Genomic DNA, 13,968 nt, shown 5'->3' on the forward strand with positions numbered 1-13,968 from the left:
GACAAATTTCCTAATTGCCGTAACAGTTATTTTATACAACAGTCCTGTTTACACATTTCCACAATTTTAAACAGACGGTTATTTTTGACTGACTCACTAAGCTGCTTAATGGCCTTAAAGGGAAGCCCATTTTATAGTAGATTGAGATCTTCAATTGTTTTAAGGATTCGTAAAGAATTGTACTCTTGTCATCTAAAGGGTTTGGATGTTACTTTGATGTGGATTCCAGGACATTCTGAAATCAGTGGGAATGAATCTGCAGACTCCTGCGCTAAATCAGCTATTCAGTGTGGCACATTAGACCATTTCCTATAATTGTGTATATTTATCTTTTTTATTACCGGTCAATTTCCTTCGTGTGTTTTCCTTACAACGTGACATTGGCGAAATGAATTGTGCTCAACTGGCACGCTCGAAACGCCATATACCGAGAAATCAATCAATCTACAACTGTTTTTCTGAATTGACTGAATCTTTAGTTTTCAATTTCTTTATTAATATTTCTATTTCAAGCGGGCGTAGCCCTGCACTGGCGCACTAGTTTGTTATAAATTAATTTTCAATTTCATATTTTTGTGTAATCTAGTATCGATATCTATGTTACTCGAGTCATAGTTCGCCATGTTTTTCAGCGGATTGACGTCAGGACTTATAAAAGCTTGCCTACAAAATTACAAAGTGCAATTTTTAGACAAATAAAAACATATATCACATACATGTAATATGTTCTCACTGAATTCTATAAACACACAAAACCAGGCAAGTGCTATTTATCCATTAAATATTGTATTACACATGACAATCGCTTGGAAACAGTTTGTCATTATAACCTTTTGTTATTGCAGATTCTTATTAGTTTTAGCCAGTTATCTTCACGTTATTCGAGTTTATTTAGACAACGAAAACATAACAATGTTAGAAATAAGAGTGTGAAAGGTAAAGAGAGCTCAGTTTTTGTGTATGATGCAACAATCTGCCCGGAGAGTCTCGAGGAAGCCGTACGTCATATTGATAAGAATGCTGTAGATGAGATGTGTAAAATCGATGTACGATCCGTGGCCTCACTGGTGGACCACGTGGGGACCTCCAAAGGTGTTTTAAAAGACATACCCAATCTGAAATCAGTTAGAAAAATATCACATATCTCGTCCAATTCCTTTGAAAAGAACAAAAATGGATGGTCGACACCTACAGTCACTGTTGACCTTAGAGGCAAACATAAAAAGCTTAGTTTCACTGACAATTTTATTGGCTTACTTACCAAGAGCATACAGGAGAACTCATTCAAATACGATGTACAAGTCAGAGGTTTTAAAACTGAGAGAGGTATTCATGCGGATTTGAAGCGGAACCCAAATCTTATAAATAGACTGCGTAAGTTCTTCGGTCAGTATAGTTGTGTGTACTAAGATGTGCTCGGCGCAACATGTCATCCGTATCTGGTGTATGTCATTCCAAAATAACATCTTCATGTAGTTTATAGAAATATTTTAACATTTATTGCAAGTGAGACCACTAAATATTTTCTTTACCCTGCTGTATCCCAAGTACTGCAAATTTTTGAGGCATTGTGTGAGTTGTGGTGCAGTAAGACAACATGAGACTAAAGATGTAAACATGACAGCTATAAACTTGATTCTCAGTAGGGAAATAAAGTATTTTCATTTTATTGCTTCTTGCTTCTCTGGTAAGACAAGCAGGATTAATGTCTGCCAGTATAACTCAATTTCTTAACTTAAATTAAAATTATAGTATATGTAATTCACGAGTATATTTATATTAGACTGCATTAAACTTGTTAATAATAATCATAACAACAGTACATACATAAAGATATTTTCTTATCATTTCCCTTGAAAATTAGATGTTAATGTTTACAGAGCTTATTATTATTCTTACTAATTCTCCACTTACACTCTCACCTTATAACATTTTCATATAAGAATAAGTACAGTAGAAACTCTATTAACCGGACTAATTGTTGTATAAAGAAAAGCTCTTTTTTTGGACAACATTGTTATATGTCTATTAAAAGCAACATATATATATCAATGAAGAGCAATGTTTATTAAAAAATTATTAACATTTTCCAACATACAATTTATACACATATAAATTACGTATGCATTTACATACATATAAATTTTCATAGGTTTTATTATAATTGTTTTAAATTATAACCGTGGTTGATATTCTGGATAATAACGAATACATATAACTGAGGGCCGGATAATCGTTTTTCTACTGTAAGTAAAGTAACATATATCATGTTATTTTATTAACACTAATCTGAAAGTATAATTGTTCATTATTTAGAAACATAATAATAAATTGGTGGTGGGACTCTTGTTTCTTGTTCAAGTGCTTGTGGCTTAAATTCCTATAATCTTGTTACAACATATTTTTTGTTGTATTAGCTCTTTGGGGAGATTTTTGCAAGCTTTTTTGATGCTTATGCATTTTGCATGACATCATAATACATGACATATCTGGATCAATAATATTTGACGTCATTATGCAGGGGCACAAGAATATTGCTGTAAGCCCAAAGATTGTGGGTTTGATTACCATTCAAGGGAATGAATTATTTCATACTTTCATTTTCCTTGCCCTGGTAACAAGGCATAGTGCAGTGTTCAAATATATGCTGAAATATTGAACCAATTTTATCCAAATTATTTTAACCAAAATAATTTAATTATAACAATACATTAATCTGATATTTACAATAACGAGTTATATGATTCAAATGTAAATTCAATATATTTGTGTTTATAATAGTTTCTAAGATAAAGACCATTGAATTAAGATTTAACACCACAACCATCTTGCTACCGTTTATCTGCTCTAGTATCTCTAAGTAATAAATTTAAATAATATAATTTTTCCAGGCCTAAATGTACAAGAAAATGCTGAAAAACCGACTCTAGGTCCCGATGTGGCTCCAAGACTTGAGAAACTTCTGAACGAAGACACAATGCTAACTCATCAGCAAAAAGATAAAATTAAAATTGCATTTGCAGAAGGTTATTTAGCAGGTTTGTAAGAAATGATTACAAATTATGCACTTCACTCATTATACTTGAAGCTGTATTCCACATATTGCAGAATAAGTACAGGAAACCTAGTGTTAAGACAATCCAATCCTCATACACCATAAATTTTTTGGGATCTACTCTAGGCACTTCTAACAGATGTACATAATTATTTCCCCAGAGAGAATCAAATCCACCACGGTCCTGTTTACTGTCAGACATTGTGCTATTGCACTGTGGCATTTTATGCTATGTAAATATTTACAATATTGTAATGTTGGATCCAAGCAAAAAAAAAATTGCATTGCAAAATGGTTAAATATACTATAAGTGTAAAGAAACTGTTACCCATAAGACACTTCCTTTCTCCGCCGAAGTTTCATGACATGGCATATTTATTTCATTTCATTTCCCCAAATGGGAATCAAACCCACAACCGTCGCGTGTTCAGTCGTACGCTTGTGCCTCTGCGGTACGACAGCCGAAACCGGAAAAGTATAATTTTTTATTTATTTTCAACATAATATTTTAAATTTTTGGTTCCCAGGTTCACATCCAGAAAACGTACGCGGTACTAAAGCGTCGAAATATCTCAAATTAGTACAACAATTGCTTACTATTGTATTATTTCTGGCCATTTTCGTCAGTCTGATGGCGTCTGTGAGCGGAACTGTTTTCCGGTAACTTTAATTAATGTTTCTATTTCGATTTTAAATTGTTATTTAAACTTCAGGCCGTCGTGGCTCAGTGTGTGACTGTAAACATTGTGGTTGTGGAGGATGTATGCATTTGGAGGAATGAATTGGAGAAAGTCAAAATTAATCGCTCTGATGATGCAAATCTGTCGAAACGCGGCGTAGGGTTTCGCAACTCAACACAAACGGCAAACGATCGAAGCCAGCTAGTAGCTAGTAGCAGTATCCAAATTATGTTCTCTACCTATAAGACAAAGTAATGGTCTACTATAAAATGGGCATAAAATAATAAATGGAGGTTCTTCTTCAGCTTTGTGCTGTAGAGTAGAGGGAACCTAGTGTTAAAACACTCACTTTTTTAACACTCAATTTTTTGTCAAATATAACCTACAAGTTAAGGTCTATATGTCTATGGTAATTTTAATGGTATTTGAACCCACTGTCCTTCTCTACCATATAATAAGTATAAATACCTCAACATGGCCAGGATCCAGCTCGGCAACCAGGTGGAGGTGGACCCTGAGGATATATCTGTGACCTTTGACGATGTGAAAGGCGCTGACGAGGCTAAGCAGGAGCTGAAGGATGTGGTTAGTGCCATTTTGTTATAAGTATTAAAAGTCTTGAGTGGTTATAGTGGTAACCGCGACAGGTTGATCAATTCCTACTCTGGGAAATGAAATATTTAATATTTTTAATTTCTTCGCCCTGGTACCGAGACAAAGCGCGGCGTTAAATTCTGCCACTCCACACGCAACTTAAACAAAAAATTAACCAACATTTTATTAGATGGAATGCCTTAAAAAAAATAATTGATATATAATAAGTTTTTTGCTTTTAATCAAGTCCCTAGTAAAGTTCTGCTCTCCCAGAGGATGCAGTTAGTAGGAAGCCCAGGATGAGCTAAACCCTATTTACCATGTCCAAATAATAACAATCACCCAGTGGGAGCAGGTTCAAATTCTGATACTTTTTTTTGATCATATTATAAACTAGCGGACGCGCGCAGCTTCGCTTGCTGATTTAGGGGTGAATTCTAATAATCCACGAAACATGTGTTCAATGAAATATTTTTAAGAGTCTAAATTTAAAAGTTTATTAAAATCGGTGGTGTTTTAAAAAATTTTCCATACAAACTTTCAACCCCTTATTTGCACCCTTAGGGGGTGAATTCTAGAAAACGATGAAACACGTGTTCAATTAAATACTTTTAAAAATCTAAATTTCAAATTTTATAAAAATCGGTGCTGATTTAATTTTTTTTCCATACAAACTTTCAACCCCTATTTCGCCCCTTTAGGAATAAAATTTTTCAAAATCCCTTCTTAATGGATGTCCAGATTACGAAAGTAAACATCTCTCCAAATTTTACGTTTCTACCATCAGCGGTTACGGCTGTGCGTGCGTCTTACCTCAGTCAGTGAGGACAAGTCCTTTTATATATATAGATGTGAAAGTTTATGAGGATGGATTTAGGTGAATGTTTACAGTAAGATTGCTTATATGTGCAGCACAGAATAACACATAGGCTACAAGGCTATGTAAATATATGTATAGTATTAGTTAAGTAATTGCATTTAAGTAGTGTTTAGGTTGCTAGATTTTTTATATCAACTTTCCCTCCCCAGGTGGAGTTCCTCAAGTCCCCAGAGAAGTTCTCCTCGCTGGGGGGTAAACTGCCCAAGGGGGTGCTCCTCGTAGGACCTCCTGGGACAGGCAAGACCCTACTAGCTCGTGCCGTGGCTGGTGAAGCCAGGGTGCCGTTCTTCCATGCCGCTGGTCCTGAGTTCGATGAGATACTGGTGGGGCAAGGGGCGAGGAGAGTGCGGGATTTGTTTAGTAAGTGGTTTATTTTATAAAAAAAAAATTTAGAAGGCGTTAAGTTACGTTATTTAACCAGTTAGCCCAATATCTACAAGTAGTGAGAGCAGAGTGCGTAAACGCTACGTCCTATCGGTATTATATAAATGAGATGTGTGAATATTTTCGTTGTGAAAATTAAGTTAGGACTATGTTGATTGTTTTTTAGCTTTATGCTGTATCCCGCACATAACAGGTTGGGCAGAGAGAAACAGAGTTTAGTGTTAAGACACTTCGTTCCCATTAACATTTCCGTTCCCCACGTCTCGCCGAATTCTCAAGGCATTGGGCTGCTGAGTGGCGGAACTCAACGCTGCACTTTGCAACGTTACCAGAGCGAGGTAATAAAAATATTAAGTAATTCATTCGCATTCGCGAGTGGCAATCGAACAAAAAAAAACAAAATTTATTCTTATCTTTTATTGGCTATGATTTTTTATATTTTATGAAATAAAAAAAACATTTTTTTTTGTTTTTCTTTATTAGAAGCGGCAAAAGAAAGAGCACCCTGTGTAATTTTCATAGACGAAATAGATTCGGTCGGAGCCAAAAGGACTAACAGTGTTCTACATCCTTATGCTAATCAGGTATTTTTTGTAGCTTTCCGTCCCTATTTTGTATTGCTAATGGCGGAGACTAACGCCACACTGCTTAAGAGAGAACGCAAAATTTTCTTTATTTCTCTCAGATGGGGATAGAATCCACAACTGTCAATTTTACAGTGAGATGCTATTCCAGTGTGCCATTAAGACCATCAGTCTTAAATTATTTAATTGAAACACCATTCTCATCTGGTGGTGGTCTTAAGGAATTTGTATATTAAGGTTCAAAATATTGTTTTAACTTTTTTAGATAATTTATAAAAATTTTAACATATTAAGATTTGAACCAGTGGCTCTTGGAAACTGAACATTAAGTTTATTAACCCCAAATTCTGCTACATTAATTTTTAATTTTTCTAAAGAAAAACTTTTCCTTCCTAAATGTGGATATGGAATAATACTTTAAATTAATGTTAAAAATATTAAACATATTTTTTTCTCTAAAAAGATCATAGGTTCAATTCCTCTTTGCATTTTTTCCAGACAATCAACCAGCTCCTATCAGAGATGGATGGCTTCCATCAGAACGAAGGTGTGATAGTGCTAGGTGCTACCAACAGACGAGATGACCTAGACCAGGCTTTGTTAAGACCTGGACGGTTTGATGTGGAGGTAAGGATGGTGGGGTTTCCAATCCTGATGATGAGATTAACTGATAGAAATAGTTAATTTGTATTAAATTTTTTTTTATGTAGAAGATCTGATACACAATATGTGTAAGTCTTATTTTACAAAAAATCTTTATATAATAAAAAATAGTAGAGTATAAATTGGTGCGCACAAAAAGCTATTTCTATTTCTAACGTTATCCAATCCTACGGTCAGGCCAGTCGTGCCACAGGGGCATGGCAAGTGCTATCAGTCAGGTTCAGACTGATTTAGGGTTCGATCCTCATAATCTATATATATAAAAGGACTTGTCCTCACTGACTGAGGTAAGACGCACGCACAGCCGTAACTGCTGATGGTAGAAACGTGAAATTTGGACAGATGTTTACTTTCCTAATCGTCCAGATTCATTAAGAAGGGATATTGAAAAATTTTAGCCCTAAAGGGGTGAAATAGGGATTGAAAGTTTGTATGGCAAATAGGCACCAATTTTTATGAAATTAGAAATTTAGATTCCTTAAAGTATTTAATTAATGTGTGTTGTAGAATTGGCTTTGTAGAATTCTCCCCTTAAGGGTGGAAATAAAGGGTTGAAAGTGTGTATGGAAAAATCTTTAAATCACCACCGATTTTTAGATTTTTGAAATTTAGACTAAAATATTTATATAAAAAATATTTCATTGAACACGTGTTTAATGGTTTATTAAAATTCACCCCTAAATAAGCAAGCGAAGCTGCGCGCGTCCGCTATTAAATTTATAAAAATATTTATAAAAAAATATATTTTCATTTCTTCGCTCTGGCACCAAGGTAAAAGCCTGGCGTTGAGTTCCGCTACTCAACACGCAATGCCTCCAGAATTCGGCGGAAAATAAGGAATGGAGTGTCTTAATACTAGGGTCCCTCCGCCTATACTAACTACCTATTGTTGCCTACCTGCTGTCTCTGTAAATATACGAGAGGAAGCTAAAAAAACTATCATTTTAAGGAAACAACTATTATTAAATTTGTTTTTTTCTCTCTCCAGGTAACAGTACCAACACCGGACTACACGGGCCGCCTAGAAATCCTCCGTATGTACATATCCCGGGTATCAGCCTCCCCCGCAGTAGACATCGAGGCCCTGGCGCGAGGCACCACAGGCCTCACCGGGGCAGACCTCGAGGCCCTCGTCAACCAGGCTGCTGTGAGGGCAGCAGCTGAAGGAGCTGTTGCAGTGGATATGTTGCATCTGGAGGCAGCCCGTGATAAGTTGTTGATGGGTCCTCCGAGACGAACTAGGCTGCCTGATGATGAGGCCAATGAGATTACTGCGGCCCATGAGGGTGGACATGCTGTTGTGGCTTATTATACTAAGGTGGGTGGGGTAAATGATAAATAAATGAAGGTGGGAAAGGAGCTTAATAAGTGAGAAGCGGGGTATAACCCTGAGGGGGTTGGTTCTCTTCACTTATTATTCTATACAAGTTAAGTATGACGCACACAGACACAAACCTATCAAAGGGACACCACCGCACACGCGTCATTTACGAAGTCGAGTCGTAGGTGTTGGCGGTGAAGTTGAACGTTGCGTAGGTTTATTATAAAAAATAGGTAATTGCGTAAAACAGAACGAAAGATTTCCATTTCTCGTTCTGGTATGTGAATGAAGAAAAAAGAAAATGCCAGTTTGGCAACGTTTAGTAGGATTTTTGTAGTAGTAGATGTTTACATTATTGGTATCTATTCGTAACTGCGTCACACGTCCAAACTGTTAATTTTTTTTTAGGTATGGGTTTGCAATATTTTACCCTATTTGCTACTCGCGTAAAAGAAGCGCATATGCTTTCACTCTGTGTATTAAAGATAAGATATTTAAACATAAATATATGTATTTGTTTGATATATTTCCCCATGCATTTCAGGATGCTCATCCCCTCCACAAAGTGACAATCATCCCCCGAGGTCCATCCTTAGGACACACAGCGTATATACCAGCCAAGGAGAGGTATGTAGATGTATTTATATTGATTATTGTATGTATTTTTTTAATATTTTTGCTGTGGGTTCAAACTCTATAGAAAGAGAATCCTATTCATTTGTTAAATATCTATTGAAAGTTTAAGATTGTATTTTCTATTTTTGTGTAAGATAAAAAGAAACAAAGTAACATTTTTAATTACTATTAAACTTGTGAGGCTTTCTTTCTCATCCTATCCTGTTCATCTTTCTTTACTGCCGGTTTGTTTGACTGAAAACGTGATGGCTGTGGATTCGTTAATGACTCCACGGGAGAATTAATTGTTTTCATTTCCCAAATATAGTGAGATAAAGTGAAGTGTCCATATTTATCTTGTCCTCTTAATATGCAGTGTCTCAAATTTATGTTAAAAGTGGAGTACCTTAACACTAGAGTCTAGACTCTTTTCTCTCAAAATTTTAAAATATTTAACTAATTTACTATCAACAGACATGTTAAGCCAATAATTTCAATTGAACACTTAACTAACCAAATTACAGATACCATGTAACTAAACAACAGTTACTAGCCATGATGGACACCATGATGGGTGGTAGAGCTGCTGAAGAGCTGGTCTTTGGACCTGATAAAATCACTTCTGGTGAGGAGTTTTTGGTAATCCTATTTCTATGTATCTCATGTAACAGGGTAGGCAGAGGGAACCTAATGTTAAGATACTACATTTCCCAAACACACCAAATACCACCATAATTTTTGAGATTTTCCGTGTTGAATTGCGGTACTTGACGCTTGACCTTTTGTCATCTTATCAAAACGAGGAACTGAAAAATAATTCATTTCTTCAAGTAGAATTTGAACACACACACACAACCATCATTGTTGTGTTTATATTTAGGCAATGTGTAACTGCGACACTATGACCCTAAATTAATATTATATAATATAATTAATATTAATATAATATATCTATCAATGTAACATAAAAACAGCCAATACGATGGATAAAATATTTATTTAAAAAAATTTGGAGCTTATGTATGTAGTGAGTGGTATTAAAAAAGCATGGAGGGCACCACAATAGAGGGCACAGCGGTCAATGAACCTAACGACTTGTAGAATTTTATTACAAAGTTATAATTATTTTGCATTTTTACTTCTTTATAAATGTAGAAAAATCGAGGAAATTCCTAGGACCTACCTACCTCTTGTCGGACGTCAATATAGCATAAAGTCGTCGGTAAATGGGTTGCTCAGCTGAAAATATATTTTTTTAATTTGTACCATCAGTTCCTGAGTTAGAGTTTGCACGTTCGAACACAAGCTCTTCAGATTTTTAATATAAATGACATGGTAGGTGCTTCCTCGGATCTGAAGCAGGCGACGTCGATAGCGTGGCACATGGTGCGCGAGTGGGGCATGAGCGACAAGGTGGGGCTGCGAGCCCTGGAGCCCCCTCGAGCTCAGGGAGACCAGCTCGGGCCCGGCACCAGCGAGATGGTGAGACGCTGCACCGACAATTCTCTAACACCATCTAAAGACGACGTCACACACTTCGCATATATACTACAATATACCACTACTCTACACCTACACTACTTTACTAAATTTACAATTGTTCAGAATTTATATTTTTTATATTAGATTATGAAATGTAAGGGCTAGCGCGCACTGGTGACTTTTGTCAGGGTGACAATAAATTTTTTGTCACTGACATGTCACCATACTTTTCGCACTGCGCGCACTTGCGATGACAGTGACGAATTTTTTTAAATTTGATAAAATGGATCTCGAAGAGATGGTTGTCTGTGCACTTATATTAAGAAATAGAAAAAAAAGCAAACGTAGAAAATATTGGCTTTCAAATTACTATTTGAATAATCCTTTAGGGATTTCTCATAGAACAATGGCCTCAACTCAATTTCGTCAATCAGTATTGTCATTGTCTATTTCATCTTCATGAAAACACACACGTTTTGCCTTGGTGATGAACTTGACGCCATTCTTGAAATAAAAATTCGGTGCTGCAATGCAACACGCTGCTGTTTCATGTTTATGCGGAAGACGACTAGTATGGAAACCGCAAGGGGGAGGGGGAACGAAGTGACATTTAGTTGCTAATGCGCGCACGGGCATATAAATCTATGGACGCGGTGACAGTTGCGTCACCGGCGTGTTGCCGTCCTCCGCGGACAAAAAGTCATCCAATTGTCACGTATCCAAATGCGCGCACCTTCATTAAGTGTAATGTACACGGTGACAGTGACGGAAAAGTCACTAGTGCGCGCTATACCTTATGTGACTAAATTTAGGACACCTCACTTCGTCTACGTGTGTCGTAATTGTATAAACACGTATAAACTACACGTACACTGAAAATGTATCTGTATTTATAAACAAGAAATAAATTTTACAATATTAATTAGACCTTCGAGCTAAACCTTAAAACAGTAAATAAGAAAAGAATGTTGTCAAAGCATTGTCTGACCTTTGTCGGTTGTGGTAGATTCCCACTCGGGGGAAACAGATATTTTCATTTCCTCGCGGACTAGTGCGTATAAATGTTTTATATAGTGAGCACTACCTCACTAAACACAACACGGTGTTAAGTTCCAGCTCTCAATACACAATGTGTTTAAATGTAGACAATGCGTGAGGAACGCAGTGTTTTAACACTAGGCTTTACACTGTCTACGCTGCTAATGCAGAATGCAACGTGAAATATATATAAAAACAAAAAAAAAAATTATTTACAACATTATTTGGTCCTTCAAGCCAAACCCAATGATCAATAATTAAATGAAAAAAAAAATAAAACCAAATCACTAAATAACGTTTGAAAAGACATTATCATCAGTAAATGGACAGTACCTAAATTTGCCTCCATCAGGTGGACGCAGAAATAAAAAAAATCCTGTCAGAAAGTTATGAGCGCGCCAAAGCCATACTTAAAGCTCACGCAAGAGAACACCGCGCCCTCGCCGACGCCTTACTCAAGTATGTATTTACGATTATATTATATATTAGCGACGTGGATGCGGCTTCGCCCGCTTGAACTTGACGAATACTGGGATACAGCTTCACGCTGTACCCTGTACACAGCACAGCAATAGGGTAGGCAGAGGTTACCTAGTGTAACGATTACCTTACGATTTAATATTGTTTAATGATATTTAGAGAAAAATGATTAGATATTTTAGTATGGCTATATTGTTATGCAATAAAAATTTTTTCAGCTTCGCGCTGTTTCCGCACGTAGCAGGGTAGAGTGGACCTAGTGTTAAGACAATCCGCTCCCTACTTTCCACCGACTTCAGTAGACATTGCGTGTTGAGCGTAATTCAACGCCGCGCTCAATCGCAACGCAAAAGATAAAAATATTCAATATTTCATCAGCGTTTACAGTCATACGCTTGTGCCCCCGCGCCACGACTACCCTCTTTGTTGTACATTTAATAAATTAAATCAGCTTCACCCTATATCTGAGTGGCGGAACTTAACGCCGAACTATGCCCCGACGCCAGACCGAAGAAACGAAAATATACATTTAAATAGACATTTCAATAAAGTTTTCATTTCCACGAGTGGGGATCAAACCCACAACCAGTCATATTTACAGACACACTTTGTGACCCTACGCCATGTTACAAAAAATGTCGTATCAGAAAAATGTTTAGTTATTTCATATCTAATTTATGTAAAATTTTTCTTAATGGGGAACGAAGTGCCTTAACATCAGATTCCCTCTACCTAGCGCGCCGTTGAGGTCCGCTAATCAACACGCAGTTGCGTAGCGGATTTCAACGCCGCGCCTCATCTTGTTATTAAAACAAAAAAATAAAAATAGTCAATTCATTCCTCTTAATGGCAATCGAATCCACAGCCGTCACGTCTCCAATATATTTTATAAATAATGATTTTAATATAGAAAACGTATCTTTACAGATATGAAACACTCGACGCCGACGACATAAAAGCCATAATGAACGGAGAAAAAGTAAAAATGGACAAACGCAAGGAGAACCCCAACCCTGTGAACCCCGCTAATCCCCCGAACCCCGCGTCCCCGCTGTTACCCCACGCTGTACCCGCGTAGCACACGCCTACACTAGTGGTTACCTGTACCCTTCTCTTTTAATTAGGATTCTTTAGGTAAGTGTTGTGAATATACTTATTTTTGCTCATTGTGCATATAGCATTGCGGGTAGGCAGAGGGAACCTAGTGTTAAGACACTTCCATTAACCACTTTCCGCCGAATTCTAAGGGCATTTCTTGTTGAATTGCGCAACTCAACGCCGCGCTTTTCCTCGTTACCAGAGGCGAGGAAATGAGGATACTAAATATTTCATTCCTTCGAGTAGGACCGAACCGTCGCTTTTACAGTTGCACGCTTTTGTCTCTCCACCGTCCGATATTAATTAGGGAAAAAATACGAAAACCAAATTAAAAAAGATACTAAATTGTATGTGTAGTTCATTTTTGTCAGAATGTCAAAGAAGTCAAAATGAGTCCACAAACTTGAATTCGTCACTATCATGAAATTGCTACAGAACCCTTATTTAACGTATCCGACTCACAATTGAACGGTTTTTAAATTATATTTTTTTTACAGAAAGAAGAAAGACACTACACAAGCAGTGAATATCTAAGTGTACAAGCCGAAGCGACCGACACCTCGCGGCGTTGTTATTCGTTAAAGCCAATAAAAATAAGCATAATGTTCATATTGTTTTATTTATGCTTTTACATGCATACATACATAGCTTCACGCTTAATCTCAAACGCTACGGTCTCTACATACCTCTGTCGCCTCGTCCACTGTCATCAACCTCTTCATCTATGCCCTCCGGGGGATCCTCATGCTTTTTACGTGACCTTCCTCCAGTATCTTTGATACTGTTTTCGAAGGTCAACCGAGGTCTCCCCCTACCTCTCTTACCGCTCACTTTTTCATCATAATCTTTTTTGCCATTCTTTCATCACTCATTCGTTCGACGTGCCCATACCAGCTGAGCACGTTCTTCTTAATTCAGCACTCGCTCGGATTCGATCAGCTAAGCTGACCCCGCATATCCTACGAAGAGGTCGCATCTACACGGCATTCATCTTTCGTTCTTCTGTAATACCTACGTTTCACTGCCATATAACAAAGTCGGAACCAACACTGCTCTGTACGGTCAAACGTGCAGCTGTGCTGACGTTTCGCCGT

At 37.0% G+C, this 13,968-nt stretch overlaps 1 protein-coding gene across 4 annotated transcripts; it reads left to right on the forward strand.

Moving 5' to 3' along the window:
- The first annotated feature begins 600 nt into the window (after positions 1–600).
- On the forward strand, positions 601–13,481 carry YME1L (ATP-dependent zinc metalloprotease YME1L). Of its 4 annotated transcripts, none has more exons than XM_085188827.1 (15): positions 601–759; positions 846–1,386; positions 2,892–3,038; positions 3,583–3,715; positions 4,212–4,320; positions 5,359–5,569; positions 6,077–6,177; positions 6,676–6,804; positions 7,829–8,158; positions 8,706–8,788; positions 9,301–9,401; positions 10,116–10,258; positions 11,649–11,755; positions 12,704–12,910; positions 13,372–13,481. In XM_085188827.1, exons 1-14 carry the CDS (start codon positions 724–726, stop codon positions 12,852–12,854), a joined length of 2,322 nt encoding a protein of 773 aa, XP_085044953.1. In that variant the 5' UTR covers positions 601–723; the 3' UTR covers positions 12,855–12,910; positions 13,372–13,481. The 4 variants fall into 4 exon arrangements, with proteins under 4 accessions (XP_085044953.1, XP_085044954.1, XP_085044955.1 ...); XM_085188828.1 differs by having other exon boundaries at positions 4,218–4,320; XM_085188829.1 differs by having other exon boundaries at positions 846–1,374.
- Positions 13,482–13,968: the final 487 nt, after the last annotated feature.

Source organism: Heliconius melpomene, chromosome 7 (genome assembly GCF_056956725.1).
Source record: "Heliconius melpomene rosina isolate 202511_hmr_F chromosome 7, ASM5695672v1, whole genome shotgun sequence".
Taxonomy (NCBI): domain Eukaryota; kingdom Metazoa; phylum Arthropoda; class Insecta; order Lepidoptera; family Nymphalidae; genus Heliconius; species Heliconius melpomene.